The sequence below is a fragment of the Enhydra lutris genome, unplaced genomic scaffold (genome assembly GCF_002288905.1).
Source record: "Enhydra lutris kenyoni isolate GAN:26980312 unplaced genomic scaffold, ASM228890v2 scaffoldscaffold6, whole genome shotgun sequence".
Lineage (NCBI taxonomy): Eukaryota > Metazoa > Chordata > Mammalia > Carnivora > Mustelidae > Enhydra > Enhydra lutris.
In genome coordinates, this window is record NW_019154090.1 from 27,332,555 (window position 1) to 27,348,580 (window position 16,026).

General features: G+C 55.5%; 1 protein-coding gene and 1 pseudogene across 1 annotated transcript; one reads left to right on the top strand and one right to left on the bottom strand.

Annotated features, from left to right (window-relative positions):
• Positions 1-1,186: 1,186 nt before the first annotated feature.
• LOC111141343 (scratch family transcriptional repressor 2) lies at positions 1,187-13,006 on the bottom strand. The gene is made up of 2 exons (XM_022493818.1): positions 12,874-13,006; positions 1,187-1,980 (listed from the first exon to the last, which is right to left on the bottom strand). Exons 1-2 carry the CDS (start codon positions 13,004-13,006, stop codon positions 1,187-1,189), a joined length of 927 nt encoding a protein of 308 aa, XP_022349526.1.
• Positions 13,005-16,026, top strand: part of LOC111141879 — a 40,716-nt pseudogene continuing 37,694 nt past the window's right edge.

Below are 16,026 nucleotides of genomic sequence, written 5' to 3' on the forward strand. Positions count from 1 at the left end.
ATGTGTGTGTGTGTGTGTGTGGGGGGACAGCCTTCTATGGCCTTTGCTGTCCCTCTCCTTGCCTGGCTCCCTGACCTCCCAGTCCAGCTGGGGAAGCCAGACCATCCCTGGGTGAGGCCAAGAGATTAAATATAATAATAAATAGATAAATAATAAATAAATAAATAAATAACTGGAGAGGCCCAGCCAGACAGGGGGAAGGGCATTTGTGAGGTGCCCCAGACTCCCCCCCAACAAATAAGGAGGGGTACCTGTAGTCCTGGGGGTGGGGGAAAGTGCTCAGAGAATCTGGGGAGAGGGCAGCTGGAGGCTGGAAGCCCAGGGAGGGGCTGTCCTGGGGTGAGAGGAGGACTACATTAGGGGGCAGGGCCTGAACTGCCCCTCAAGTCTGCCCCAGGTCAGATGAACTCAAAGGGGTGAGAGTTACTGGAGGGATGAAGGGATCTGGAGAGAATAGGGGGTGGGAGTGGTTGAGAAGGCCCCAGGACTGAAGAGAGTGGGAAATACATGTGAGCGTAGTGTAGGGGTATGTGAATGACTGGACCTAAGGCCGGGTTACAGAGGGGATCAGGGACAGACTGGGGGACTCCAAAGAGGGATTCAGTTCCTAGATGGGCACACATACAGCAAGACTCAGCAGAGGCCGAAGGAGGGTCTGGGGTTGGAATGTGGCCTGGGAGCTGCAGGGCCTGTGTACCGCGTGGGTGGGGAAACCAGGACAGAGTCAAAGGTAGGTTTGGGCTTTAGACAGGGGTTCCGATAGAGGAATAGTAGGAGAGACTCAGCTGAGAATCGAGAGGAAAGGTCTGAAAGTTGATAGGGGAGAGGTGCGGGGTCTGGGAGAGGGCGGAGAACATTCGGGCTCTGGGGCCCGGGAGAGGTGCGGACCTGGTGCCTGAGTTGGGAGCCTTGAGGGCGGGTACAGGGGGGTCAAGGTCCGGGTCTGGGGATCGGAAAGGACGATGTGGTCATGTGGTCGGGGTGAGGGCGCGGGGGTGGGGGGGCGCGGGGAGCCAGTGCGGGATGTGAGTGGTGGGTCTGGGGGGCGGGAGAGGAAGGTTCCGGGCTGGGAGTGGGGGTGGGGGAGGGGTGTTCCCCCCACCCTCCCCGGGGCGTGGGCAGGGAAACGCTGCGGGGGCGCTTAGAGGACGGAGATGGAGGTGGGGGCCCGAGGGCAGCGGGCGGCTCAGCTGGCGGCGCCGGCGGGGGGCGGCGGGGGCGGCTCGGCCCCCTTGACGCAGGCGGCCTCGCAGTGCTTGTGGAGGTAGGACTTGAGCGCGAAGCTCTTGTCGCACTGGCGGCAGCGGTAGTGCTTGAAGGCCGAGTGCGTCTGCATGTGCGCGCGCAGGTTGGAGCGGTCGGCGAAGGCCTTGCCGCAGTGCGCACAGCCGAACGGCTTCTCGCCCGTGTGCGAGCGCATGTGGCCCTGCAGCAGCCAGGGACGCGAGAAGGCCTTGCCGCAGACGCCGCACTTGTGGCGCAGGTTGTGCGTGAGCACGTGCATGGCCAGCGCGGGCATGGACACGTAGGCCTTGCCGCACGTCGGGCACTTGCGCGCCAGCTGGCTGTCCAGGCTGCGGTGCGTCTGCTTGTGGCGGCTCAGGTTCGACGACGTGGCGTACGTCTTGCCGCACTCGGCGCACGCGTGCCGGTGCCCGCCTCCCGCCGGCGCCCCCGCGCGCCCCGCGCGTCCCCCGGCGCTCCCGGCGTCCCCCGCGCCTCCCGCGTCCCCGCCGCCGCCCCCGCCGCGCCGCCGCCGCGAGCGCCCGTCGGAAATGAAGAAGGCGTCCATGGAGTAGCTGTCGGTCACGGCCGCCTCCCCGCGGAAGTAGCGCGCGGACAGGCTGGACTGCGGGCTCTCGGGGTCGCTGTACTCCTCCGGCGCCGCCGGCGGGTAGGCGGGCTCGGCCGGCGCCAGCTCCAGGCCCGGCTTCTGGTCCGCATCGTAGCTGCTGGGGGGCAGGCAGTGCGGGGCATAACCTGCAGGGGAGGGAAGGGAGCGAGGACGAAGGTGAGGCGCCGCAGAGGGCCAGTCACTCCGCGCGCCCTCCCATCATGGCGTCCCCGTGCTCGCCCTTGGGAGACACTGGCTGCCGGTAAGACAGTGGTCCCCGCCGTGCACCTCCCCCCTGCCTGGGTTCAGATTCCTTCTCTACGGGCCACGATGGAAACAACCCCTGCACCACCCTCTCGGAGCACGGTGCTCCCACGGTTCTACTGGCTGTGCGCTCACTATTTTCTGAAGTGCTCACAACCACGCAGTGAAACTCTTACTGGTATTACACCCACTTTACAGATAAAGACAAAAAGTCTGTAAATTCGCAGCTAGTAAGTGATGGAGCCAAGATGCAGGCCTTAGCAGGTTGACGCCAAAGGCCGTGCTGTCTTTATTCTAACAACATTCTGCTGTTTTGGTGCTTGCCATAACTTCTCTGAATCTGTTTTTTCATCTACAAAATGGAGCTTATATTTGGACACTGCCTCCCAGAGTCTTTGTGTTAAGTGATGAAAAGAAGTGTGTGTTAAGTGTGCACCAGGCTCTGCCTCTGGTTTATGTGTGTTAACTCATTCAACCCTTATTAGACCCTGCAAAGTTGGTATTGTTATCATCCCCATTTTCTGGGTAAGGAAATCGGGAAAGAGAGGGAGGGAGGGAGCACACAGCAATTGCTATATAAATGTTAGCTATTATAATTACACTTTTTGCTTGCTTAAAAAAGTGACTTCACTGAAGATTATTTAATTGTCTGCCTCCCCCACCTGACTATGAGCTTCCAAGGGCTGACTCTGTGTGCCCAGCATGTGCCCGGCTTAAAAAAGGTGTACAATAAGTAGATTGAATTAAATGAATTAAAAATCTTGATAGACCCACCTCCCAGGGATGCTAGAGGATTTAAGAGGTCAAGTGTGGGGCATGTTATAGGTGGTCCAGGAAGGGGACTTCCTTGTCCTTGCTCCCAAGCCTGTTTTGCTCCCAGCTCCACTAGAAGCATTCTGGAGTCTCCCTGTGAGAATTCACCTCTCCATCTTCCTCCCTCCTCTTCATAGTCGGACCAGAACTCCTGTCTACTTGGGTTTGTGTGATTGGTGGGTAGACAGACTGAGGCTCTCCCAGGGGGTTCCACAGAGGCTTCCCAACTGCAGGGGCCACCTTGATTTGTCTCTCCCCTCAAGACCTAGCCTGGTACCTAGCACCCTCCCAAGAGGACCCTGGGGTCTGGGCTCCCAGGAGAATTTCTGGCAGATAGGCACAAACTTATCAACCTGGCACCAAGGTTGTGTGTCCATTGTCTTTTGGTTCCAGGAGGACAGTGAAGGTTAGGCCCCTTTCTGAGGTCTCAAGCTGGGGAAAGCTGGGCAAAGTAGGAGATTTGACCCTCTCCTTCTGACCTTGAGACCTGCTCTCCCCACATTTCATCTTCAACATCCCCAACTCAAGAAAGCAGGTGGAAGAGGACTTTATAAGCTGGGAACTGGATTCAGAGCCTTCCTTCCTTGAAACATCCTGCCTCATTCAGCCTCTGTACCTTTTCCTCTCCTCTGGGATCTGGGATGGTAATAGAGTAAAGTCTGTGCAGACTGTCCCCCAACCCTGAAGACAAGGTTAGGCCCCTTATTTTTTTCTTCTTTCCTTTCAGATGTTGGCACAGGACCTGCTGCACACAGAAGTGGTTTGGGATTGTGGGGGTGGATGACTCAGTAGGGAGGGGCTCTGGCTGCAGAGAAGGCAGTGGTGCTGGCAGTTTTTTTAATTGGGGAGGGAAGGTTGCCCAGCCTCTCAGCACCCAATCCTCCCCTCCTGTCTGCCTTTGGTCTGGAGGTTCCCCCACCTCCCAGTCCAGGAATCAGGCTTCGCACTCATGCCCCAAAACATTCAGAGAGATTATTGTTTCAGACTAAGTTAAATACCTTAAGACACTCCCAGACCTCCTCTCTCCTATATTTCCACTGTAACGGGAATAATGATGACAATAGCTAATATTTACTGAGCACTTACTGCGTGCCGGACCCTGTGCTAAGCGCTTCACTCCCCTCACCTGACCAAATGTCACAAAACCACCTCTGTGACACATAAATGGAAGTGTGAAGAGGTGATGGTACTTGTTCAAGGGATGGAGCCAGGATTGGGATCTACTGCCCTGCTCCCCTTGTTTTCCACACCCCCAGAGGTCCCCGAGGCAGGGGCTACAGCTGGGTGGTTCACCTCCTATCCCTGGTGCCCCATCTTGTGGGCACAACGTAAGTTATTTGTGGAATGGGTGATAAATGATGATAAAGATTTGCCAGGCCAGCCTTACTCCCCAGCCCAGCAGGATCTGCTGCAAGCCATTCTGTCAGGCTGTTCTTGGGACAGCTTGATTCCCTGCAGAGATTCTGGGTAACCTTGAGCAAGTCATGCCCTTCTCTGTGCCTCAGGGAATAGATAGTACAGGATCCATTTGCAGGGGATCGCTGATCTTGTGACCAGTGCCTTGCATGTTCTGTTATGAAATAAGGATGGCATACTAGTTGAGAGCACCACCTTGGTACCAGGCTGCCTGAATGGAGTTCCAACTTTACGGTACCCAGCTGTGTGACCTTAGACAAACTGCTTGACTTCTCTGTGCCTCTCTTGCCCCAGCTCTAAAATGGGGGATAATGTAAGCATGCATACAGTTGTAGTAAGGAGTCCATGAGTAAACAGTGAGTGAAAAATGAAGAAATAATGATGAACATCTTAGAGCACTTAACATGTCAGATGCTGTTTGAGGGCTTTATATGCACGAATGCATTCCATCCTCATGACTCCAGTTGGCACCATGTTACAGATCAGGAAATTTAGATACAAGGTAATTAAGTAACATGCCCAGCAAGTAACTTAGAGCCAGGATCCCACCCCAGTGCTGGGCACATTGCAAACCCCTGATTCATGTGTGCTGTTATTATTAGTAATAATAATAACCTTCCCAGCTGGGTTTCTGTGCTGCAGTTTTCTTGGCACCTGCCAAGACACATCTTGATGTTCTTCTCTGGGCCTCTGTTTCCTCAGGATGTGTAATTTTTACATCATGTTCAGGGTGAGGAAACTTCTGGTGGGGTATTCGGAGGAGTTCAGTGAACCAGGCAAGTCCTCACCCAAATTGGGCTTCCTGCCCGTGGTGCCCTCTGGTGGCAGCGTGCAGCACTGCAGCACCGTACTCCCGTCGCTGGGGGGCTCTTTACATAGAAATAGGGGTTCCTCAAACAAAGGCTGGTCCTCTGCCTAGGGATGGATGCATAACTGGCTTCAGGCCGGGCATTGCAGGCCAGACCTGATTCCCCGCATCTGTAGAGCTCAGCATGGGTTGTGGGGTGGGGTGGATTGGGTGTTCTATGAGAGTTTGCATGGTCACATTAGGAGTAGGTGGTTCTAACTTGCTTTGTGACCTTGGCCAGGTTACTTAACTTCTCTGGATTTGGTCTGTATAGGAAGAAGGTTGACTGGTATGCTTTAAAGGCTCACTCTGCCCCATGGCTGAATAGATCCTCAGGGATGCCCATTTTCCTGTCCTCCACGAACACCCTCAACTCCCCCTCAACTCTACCTCATCCTCCTCAGATCAGCCTAGACTTCTCCCTGTCTATGTGACCTTGGCAAGTTATTTAACCTTTTTGTGCCACATATGTGTAAGGGAGCATATAATAGCATATAATAGCATTAAATGAGTTAATGCATATAAAGTGCTTAGTACAATGCTTGGCACACAATAGCCTCTCAAGCTGCTTTTATTATTGTTATCATTATCACCCCTGCATTTCTGGTGATATCCTTCTAATCTACCAGGAGTAGAAGGAGACACACACGGGTGTCTCAGGCTGCTATGGGACCTTGGGCAAAGCACCTCACCTCTCTGGTCCTCAACCCTGGAGACCCCTTCAGGACACTCCTAAGTTGTGCTCTAACTGCATGGAACCCAGATGGGTTTTGGGTGCTTTCCTCTGCTCCACAGGTGACTGGAGATGGCTGAGCTGCCTGTCTTCCACCTGACAGGGTGAGACAGGGCTCTCCTGTTTGGGTCACAATAGAGGCAGGAATGGCCAGGGACCCAGAGAGAAGACCAGGGACACACTCATCCTGGCTCTTTTACCCATATCCTAGCTGTGTGACCTTGAGCAAGTCACACAGCCTCTCTGGGCTCAAATCCCCTATTTGAGGGATAGGGACCAGAGCCACCCCTGCCACTTGGAGGGACACTTTGGAGATACAGCGATATCACACACGTGTCACCTGAGAATGACTTTTGATGTTCTCTGCCTACGAGTCTTAATACTTTAGATGGAAAGTCCAGAATTGATTAAAAAATTAAAAATCCTGCACTCAAAGGAGTGGTGGGAAGAGAATTTCATGGAGATTAAGGTGCTGGGTGCTCCACAGACACAGTCTCATCGGACTGGCCCCTTGGGGTGAGGGCAGGGGGCGTCTTGAGTAAATACCACCCCTGCTACCTACCACTGCTTCCCGTCAGCCTCCCCCTGTGCCAGGCAGTATGTCACGCCCAGAGGCATGGGGGCCCAGAGAGGGGAGAAGGTTTGCGCAAGGTCACTGGCAGAGGAGTTAGGCTTACAACCCTCCAGAGTCTGTGTTTTTTCCAAAATACCCCAACTGGATGGAGACTGCTGGTGGTGGGAAGTTTACAGTTGGTACGGGAAAGGGGCAGTGGGTTTCTTCAGATAACATCACCTAGTTGGCCTGTGTCTGATGGGCTGATGAGGGGCTGGGCCTGTGGAGAAGCTGCTTGGGAAAATGTTCCTGCCCCTCGTAAATTTTTGCAAATAAAAGTAGTACAAGTAGTGATTGACACTGAATACTTACTGTATACAAGGTGCCCTGCTCAGTGCTTTGTGCACACTAGCTCCTGTCTGAGGGAACCTGATAGTCACTTCCTACAGTGCCCTGCGGAAGCTGAGGCCCAGAGAGGGGCCTTGACCCACCTCAGGTCACAAAGCAAGCTCTTTGGTCACAAGCTCTCATAAGAGCTAGGCCAGCCTTCTGCCTCTTAGTCCTGGACTCCTTTTCCTAGTCTCTACCAGATTCCTAGGGTCCCAAACTTCCTGCCGGGAATTTCCAGCCCCCGTCCCACTTCCCTGCCTTGAGATGGGCAGAAAAAGAGAGGGGTCTGGTGGTGGGCCAGCTTTCCAGGTGGCCCATTTTCCTGAGGAGGGCCCAGCCCTGCTTGGTGGTGGGAGCTGGAGGGGCTGCTGCACGGGTATATTTAGAGCTGCTGCTTGCTGTGCCAGGGCCTCGGGCCTCGAGAATCAGCTCCAGCCAGCTGAGCAGAAAGCCAGGTCTGTCAGCAGCAAAGCGGGATAAAAATAGTTTCTCCTGTCTGCTCACAGAGCTGGGCAAAGGGGCTGGTACCTCCCCCTCCCCTTATTATAGCATCTTTGTTAGCTGTTCCCTGGGCACTGGACCAGAAATGACACCCACCTCCTCCAAGGGCCTGGCAGCTGGTACACCTGCCCACTGGGGAGGGGTCCCTGAGTCCAGATGATCAGGGGACAGAATGAGGTCTGGCCCAACGTGACCACGGCTGTAGGGTGTGGGGCTGATGCCCACTGACCCAGGCCCAGGGAGTGTCTAGAGGATTCCAGAGTCCCTCCCCACCTTCTCCCCTCCAGAAATCTCACATATTCTGTTTTTTCCTGACTGTGACCCAATTCCTGTGGCCCACAGGGAGGTCCACAGCTCTGCAGGAATCAATAGGAAAGATTTTTCAAGAGGTTGTGGAGATAGGAGTAGGTGGCTAAGGGTCTTGAATTGCCTAGCACTGGCTGGTGGAGCAGCCTCGTGCTCCCTTGGGGGAATCTCAGCAGGCCCTTGCACAATGCATGCAGGCTCTCCAAGCCTCCCGCTTTCTGCCCTACCCTCTCTGCTCCAGAGAAGTGCAATCAGAGGGCCTATTCCAACCTCCCTTCCTACCAAAGGCTGGTAGCTAGAGACAGCTGGGAGGGAGGTCAGGGACTGTAGGGACCCCATCTCTCTCACTGTGCCTCCCAGAGGACCTCTAGGCTGTGAATGTCCCTAGAATGTATAGATGAAGCGCTCAACAGGGAGATGTGACTGGGTCCACCATTTATGCCCTTGTGACCTCGTGCAAGTGATGGGCCTCCCTGGCCTCATTTGCCTTTGTAGGTTGGAGATAGTTCTACCCCCCCCACACACACCCCCATGCTCACTGCCCTTTGCCCACAGCGTGTGGGGAGATTAGGGGGTGCAGGGGGTCTTTGAGATATGTAAATTGCTGTGCTGACATAGGGACTTGATGTATTCTGCTCTCCCTCAGGAACCACAAACTGAGACTGTTTGAAGAGTGGATGCTCAGCTCCAGGCCTTCATGTCCCCTTTGTGACCCCAGGTTTTTGGGGAGGCTGTGGGCCCCAGATTCTATATCCCACATGGGCCCTGTTATTCCATACTCCCACTGACTAATTCTTAGGAAAGTCAAATTTCTGGATCCCTAGAAGGTCAGAGCTGAGAGCAAGTTCAACTGCTTGAGTTCATGAAAGGGAAACCGAGGCTGGAGTAGGGGAAGACTAGTCCGAGGCCACAGAGAAAACTAATGGTGGGTCTAAGACTTGAGCCTGGGAAGCCTTGAGAATGGACCTGGACATGACCTTGGACTGGAAATTCAACCTGGGGCTTAATCCTGGACCCTGAACCTGATATATTGACCTGGACCTGATCTTAGACATTGAAACTTGAACTTGGACATGAATTTGTTCTGAATATTGGATAGGACCTATAACCTTGCACATTGACCTTGGACCTAGACCTCGGACTTAAGGTTGAACATGGATGTTAGGCTTGGATCTCAGATCTGGACCTGGACATTAGACTAGACATTGGACCTGGACTTTGAACCTGGACCTCTGACATGTCTCTAACCTGTATCATGGACCTAGACCAAGACTGAGACGCCAGGGAAGTGGTAGTTAAAGAAGAGCCAGATGGGCCTGCTGTGTGTCCTTGGGTACCTCCCCAGCCTTCTCTGGACTCCCTCTGCCAAGGGATTGGGGCAGCCCTTTTGCATCCCTGCTCTCAAGATGGACTTTCTGAGGTGTGGGGTGGATGTGTTGGGGATTTTCAGCCAGGCTTCCAGGCCTGGCCTGGAGCGACTCCCTGGCGCCATCAGAGGGAGTGAGAGGCAGTGGGTGCTGGTATAATGTGGTCAACTAGATAAGCCCATGGGCAAGAGTAGGAGTACTTCCCTGGCCTGCTGGGGAGGCTTAATGTAGCTGTGGAGGGCAGACAACTGTGTTATTGGATTGGCATTGATCCCTCATCTGCCTGGGTCAGATGCACTCTGAAGGAGTATGGAGGCAGGACTCGGCTGGGGATACAGAGAAAGGTGGACCGGGAGCCCGGCTGGAGTTCCGAGTTAGGGTGTGAGTGTGTGAGGGAGTGAATCTGTCTTCAGCTTGGGTCCGTGGAGACTACTGCTGTGCAGATAAATAAGCAGCAGCCCGCTCTGGGATGGCTCAGAGTGCCCAGCATCTCCCCAGGGTGGGGGCCCAGTGCCTGCAAAGCGGCGGGCTTGATGGAGTTGGAGGACGAGGGTGTGAGAGGGTTAGGGGGATGTGAGTTGGCATCTCACAAGACTGAATCTGTGTTCAGCATCACCCAGGGAAGAGGAGGGGCAGGGGAGGCTGCACTGAGGCAGAAAACAGTGGAGGAGCAAGAGGAGCGGGAGGGGGAGAAATGAGGCATTGTATTGGACAGGATGATGGAATTAAATCTGGTCTCCCTTCTTTGGGGAGCTATGCAGAAAGGCCTGGAGATTTTTTCCATTTGGGAGGCTTCCCCTTCCCTATTTCGGGGTTCTTTGGGCTGGTGGGGGGCAGCCTGGAGCCCCAATGCACCTGCCGCACCCTTTACCCAGCCCTCAGAGGCTGAAAAGGGAGGGAGTAGGGAGGCAAAGAAGAGTGTGTGTGTGTGTGTGTGTGTGTGTGTGTGTGTGTGTAGGAGGAGGAGTCCTCCAGGAATCCTCAGCACTCCCAGGCATTCCCTGCACTGGGAGTACACTTCTTTTATTTGGGGCCCTGCATCTTCCCTCAGTTAGGAGCCTGTGGTTCTTCTGACCTCCACATTCACAGGCCCCCTCCCACACCCCTCCCCAGCTTCCCCTCCCACAAGCTTCATCCTGACCCTGTGGCCGTTGCTGCAGGAATGGCTTGTAAGAGGATCTTTCTAATAACTGGAACTATCTCCAGCCCCAGGCCCTTCCCCCCTTCCCCCTCCCTTCCCCTCCCTCCCTCCCTCCATCTCCTCACCTCCCCCCCTCCTCTCTTTCTCCTTGTTTACCCAGCACACTTACACACGCTGGGAGAGAAAAAACGTCGGCTCAGCAATTTTTCACACTTCCCTCAAACGCTCAGCAAGGTTATTTCCGGCAGAGCGGAGACAACGGGCCACTAGCCGGCAGGCTCTCTGAGGAACCCCAGCACCCTGTCCACCCATGGAATGAGGGAGCCTTCACTGTCCAGTCTAGCCACACCCCAGGGATAGGAGAGGCCCTTGAAAACAGGATGAGGAGGACCCTGTGTTTCCCAGCCATACCCAGGCTTGAAGGGTCACCCCCGGTCTCTGGCACAGGCCCTTTACTGCAGGCACTGCCAAAGCAGCTAGGCCAGGGTGCCTGTCCTCGTTGTGGGGCATCCTGCAGAGAACGAAGCTAAGAAATACCTGGTCTCAGAAACTCTGCCACCCTCAGCCAGGCGTTGGATGGCGAACAGAATCCTACAGAGACCCTGACAATGGCCCCCTGCAGTCCATTAGACCCTCATCCAGGCATCTCCAGTGCCTCCTGTCTCACAGTTGACCTTCACAAAAGCTGAGCTTATCAGAGTTGGAAGGATACTTAGTTCAGTATCCAAACTCTTTCGCTGCTGGGGAGACAGAGGACCAGAGAAGGGAAGACACTTGCCTAAGGTCACACAGTGAGTCAGAGACCTAGTCTCCCAGAGTTCCAGGCCAGATACAGACTATCAGGACAGCCTCAGGATTCTCTGGAGGCTAGGGAGCTGGTCTAGAGCCCTTTGGGGGAAAGGGCCAAAGACAGGGGAGGTTCTAGGGTGTCGAACCCGGTGGAACCCCCACAGGAACACCCTTGCTGATAGCTTTGCCCCAACTTTTGCCTTGACCCCACCATTCACTCAAGGGTTCCTTTCAAAGCTTTTTGAGACTGAATTCAAAGCAAGGCGCTCCTGTCACCCTCCTGAGGAATAGTTTGCAGTTTGGGCTGTGCAAGAGAAATTCTCTAAGCTTCTCTGGGTGTCCTCAACTGGCCTGGGGACAGGACCACTGGGGCTCCAGGGGGTGGGAGCCCGGGGCTTTGTGTCAGTCCCCCAAGGGATCCACATCCTCATCATGCAGGCATTTCAGTTCCTACCCAGATCCTAGCACACGCACTCCCCAGCCCTGGCATGGTCCCAGGTCTACCCTCTGTCCTGCCAGCACTCATACAAGCCCAGCCATATCCCTGGGCCTCTGTCCTTGACCCCAAGAGGCCTTGGGGTCAAGAAAAGAGGACAGTAGAATAAGGGGACATATAGGCAGTGGAAAAAGGGGTTGGTTCTCTGGGGGAGGCACAAGGCTGAGGAACTATAGCTGTATCCCTGATCACTCCCTAATTTCTTTGACCTTGATGAGGTCACAGAGCCCTTTGCCCATCGCTTTCTTGCTACCTGGCTTGATAGAGTGATGGAATGTGGGTGAAGTGCTTGGAAATCCCTAAGGTGAAAACTCCCACCCTCCCTGGCCCCTGCCTTCACCACCTCACCTACCCCCCCCAGCCCTTTCTTCTCTTCTTTTTCTCCCCTCCCCTCTCCTCTCCTCCCTCACCCCTCTCCCCCACACACACCCAAAAGCTGATGCCACACGTGATGTCAGATTTCTTACTGCCAAAGGGATGCCTCTTTTCCAGACACCTGCCTGGTATGGGCCATGAGAGGAGAATCCTTTTGTGATCCCCTTGATGGGGGATGGGGTCTACACAGGCAGTCTCTGATTCTTCTCCACACCCTTCAGAGATCACCCCTCTCTGAGGCTGAATGACCTATCTTGTCCCTCAAACCCTTGTCCCTGCAGGAACTTGCTCTGAGAAGAGATGGAGTGTGCTGGGGGTGGGGGACTTACAAGGAACAGCAGGGCTGGCTCTGGAGGGGGTGGAGAAGCTGGAGTGGGGAAGGAGTTCAGCCCAGGGGATCAGGAGCCACTTGAGGGGAACACCTAGAAATCCCCTCTTTCTTGCAGCCCCAAGGACAGGCCCAGCCTTTGGCAGGCATGTGGCTGAGGGTAACAAAAGAGTTGCTGAGAGAGGGGGCCTGGGTACACTTGTCTGGCATCACCAGGGGGAGCAGGCTTGAAGGGAAGGAGGGTACCCCCAGCTACACCCAAGGAGCCAGCCCTATCTCCCCAGGGACTGGTAGTCCTGGCTTGCTTATCTTCCCCACTAGGGCAGTACACTCAGGCAGCCAGCCTCCTTCCCTCCACCAGGGAGAGAGGACCCTCAGACTGCCTTGTGCATTAGCCCCCCAGCATTAGCCCTTCGTGGGTGCCTCTCTCTCTTTCCATTCTCTCAACACCTCTCACTCCAGCCCCGTTCTAGGGCCACAACTTTCAAAGTCCGGGCTGGCGCGTGGCTGTGGGATGGATCGACCCTGCGACTTTCCCTTTGTAGGGACCTAGCCCCTGCCCCGCCCGCCCGGCCCTCGGGAAGCCCGGGAGGCGCACACAGCCAGGGAAATCTCCTCCCGGGGTTCCCTGCCGCGCGCACCCCTCCTCGTGGCCCGAGCTGGGGAGGGCCCGAACTCCCCTCCCTCTCCCCCCCACCCCCCCCGCCGGGTCCTACTCACCGTTGTCCCCGGGCGGCCCCCGGGCGCCAGGCAGCACGTAGGCGGTCTCCAAGGGGTGGTAGGTGGGCGCCGGCACCCCGCTGCACTGGAAGCCGTCCCCTTTGATCTTCTTTACCAAGAAGGAGCGCGGCATGGTGCGACTGGCGGGGGGCTCGGCGGGGGCACTTGCGTGGGGCCCCGGTGGGGGGGAGGCGGCCAGTCGGGCGCGATTGGCTGTCTGCGCGGGGTTTCAGCACTGGACAGCTCCCAGCGGGCGGGCGGGCGGCAGCGCGGAGCCGGCACCGGTGGCGGCGGCCCCGGCTCTGGCTCGGGCTCCCGCTCCGGCTTGGCGGCGGCGGCGCGCAGACGGGCGATCGCTGGAGCTGTGCTCAGCACTCCGGCTGCCGGCTTTATATGGGACGCAGGCTGGAGGAGATCAGGTGGTCCCCTAGCAATGGAACTGTTCAGCGCTCTAATCCATCAAATGTCCCCCAGGACAATCGCTCCGCACACGTTCCCCTGAACCGGCAGCGGTGGGGGCAGGCCAGGCGCAGGGAGCAGCGGGCAGGCAGGAGGGGAGAAAGTGAGGGCGAGAAAGGCACAGAGATATAGAGAGACGGAGAAAGAGGGGGGGGGGGGGGGGGGGAGGGAGAGAGAGAGAGAGGGAGAGAGGAGAGAGGAGATACACAGAGAAAGAAAGAGGCATACAGAGAAAGAGAGACACACACACTGAAAGAGGTAGAAATAGAGACCGAGATAAGGACAAAAAGACACAAGAGAGAAACATAGGAAAACAGAGATGAAAAGAAGTAGCAACACACGCTCACACACCCATGGGAGAAAGAGAGAGATCCAGACACACAAAAAGAAAGCCCCTCAGGGATGCCAAGAAAGGGAAAGAAAAGTGTAAGATAGAGGGAGAAGCCGAGGGGAGAGGACAGAGAGTGGTCTGGGCAGGTGGGGTTCAGGCACATGGGGACACAGGGAAGGGGATGCAAAGAAAAGAGTGTGAGCTCCCCAGCTGCGACCCTCCTGCCTCCAGTCCTCTCCCTTTCCCCCAATTCAGAAGTGGCTAGTGTAGACACTCAGTTTTAACTAGAGGAAGTTGTCACCCCCACCCCAGCTTGACCTCCCACTGAAGTGCCCTATTGGGTTTGGGGTTCAACTTTCTTCTCCCAGAACTGGTGGGGGCAGCAAGTCCCCCATGCGGATGCTGGCCCCGCTCATTCGGTCCTGTTCCGGTGCCTAGCTCAGGCAGGCGCTGCAAGAGGAAGTGAAAATCGTCCAGTAATTAATTTCCCTGCTGCCGGGGGGTGGTGGTTTTGACACATCCGAGGCTGTGTCTTTCCCTGAAGCGGGGAGCAGACAATAGAGACACGTGGACTGGGAAGGGAGAGGGGGGAAGGGAGGGGGAGCGGGGCTCCCGCTGGAACTCTTTGCAGGTCAGCTCCTTTGTCTCCAGGAGGATCTGAGCAGATCCCCCCACCCCACCATCCGGCCAAAACCTGGGGGAGCTTCTATATCTGGGAGGAACGAGGAGCCTGAGAACCCAACCCCCTGCCCAGAGACTGCTTGGCAAAGTGCCATGGTGGTGGGCTGGCTTCAGCAAGTATGGGATGGCCTGTGCACAAGAGTCCCAGAATCGGACTCCAGGAATGCCAGGATCTCACTGGTCAATAGCATTTTGTTTATGGGATGCCAGGCTGATGGAGTGGGGATGTGCTTTTGGGACTGGGTCATTCAATACCAGTTGGGATACTAAGACCTGGAGAGGGTATGGAGGTGCCTGAGGTCCTACAATGAGTCAGCAGAAATTTCCAGAAACCCTTGTATGGCCTTTGGGCACCAATGAGTGAGGGGCTTGCACAGTCTTTGAGGTATGATGTAGAATCTTGGGATAAAATTTGGGCCCTTGAGCTTGCCAAGGCCCTGCATGATCTTAGGGGTGGCGTGTGCATTGCCCATCTTCCCAGCTATACTGCCTCATACAGTTTGCTCCCTGGGACTTTTTTTTTTTAACCTTAGTCTTTGAGGGTTGAGATGATCGTACCCCTTGACTCATGGCACACCCCTGAGTTCCCTACTACAGCCACACGGGCCACTTCTAGTTCTTCAGGCTTGGTGCCCACTGGCTTATCTCTTGGCCGGTGTTTCCTCTCCCCAGATTGTCCTTCTCCTCACTTCATCCTAGCACACCCCTAGGTCTTAGCTGAGGGATCACTTCCTCTAGGAAGTATCCTGACTTCCTATATGGTGGACTAGCCCAGCTTGCACTTTAGCCTCTGAGTTTGGTGGGGACAGAGACTCTGTCCCATGTTTGGCTCAGCATACTTTTACGATGTGCAGTGGGACACCCCTGCTTCCCTCCTTACCAGCTGTGGAACCATGGGCGAATTATTCAACTGCTCTGTGCCTCACTTTCCCCCTTTATGAAATGGGGATAATAACTGTTGCCAGCTCAGGGGCTTGGCGGCATTACCAGAACTGCTATATATAAAAGGTTTGGAGTGGAATGCGGCCTATAGTGGTGCTCAATACATGTGGCTTCCGTGTTTACGGTTGTGCCTGGAGCACCCCACGTATCTGTGGGCTTCTGTGGAGTAAGTGGTGACGGTCCTCATCCCTTCTCTCTTGGAGGGGACGTTCAAGCGACTGTGGCGGGACACTGAAGAAGGAAATGCTGATATCAACAATATCCTTTCAAATAGTGCTCAGTGCTGTGAGGAACATAATACTGGGTGAGGGGATGGAGAATGATGATGCCTAGCCAGGGTGGCCAGCAAGGGGCTCCTGGAAGAGGTGACACCTGTGCTGAGATTGCTTCTAGATGTGCTTAGTCCAGTGTGGTAGATAAGACACCTGGGTCAGGGGCATCTGGGTGGCTCAGCCTTCGGCCCCAGGTCATGATCACAGGGTCCTGGGGATCAAGGACTGCCTTGGGCCCCCTCTCCCTCTGCCCCTCCCCCTGCTTGTGGGCCCTCTCTCTCAAATGAAAAAAAAAAAAAGACACCTGGGTGCCCATGAGCTCATCTCTGCCTGCCTGTCAGTCCTACTGTTCCCATTTCCTACAAAGAGACCATGACACTGAACCCAGGGAGTTTTCCAAGACTTTGAGGGTTCACAGTGGCTTAGGGACAGAGCTGGGACTGGGCTCTCTGTCATCAGGGCTTCTCC

Excerpts from the sequence above, each read along its gene's own strand:
- LOC111141343 (XM_022493818.1), bottom strand. The coding sequence starts at position 13,006 with ATGCCGCGCTCCTTCTTGGTAAAGAAGATCAAAGGGGACGGCTTCCAG. Across the intron at positions 1,981-12,873 it reads GGGGCCGCCCGGGGACAACG|GTTATGCCCCGCACTGCCTG; the intron begins GTGAGTAGGACC and ends CCTCCCCTGCAG.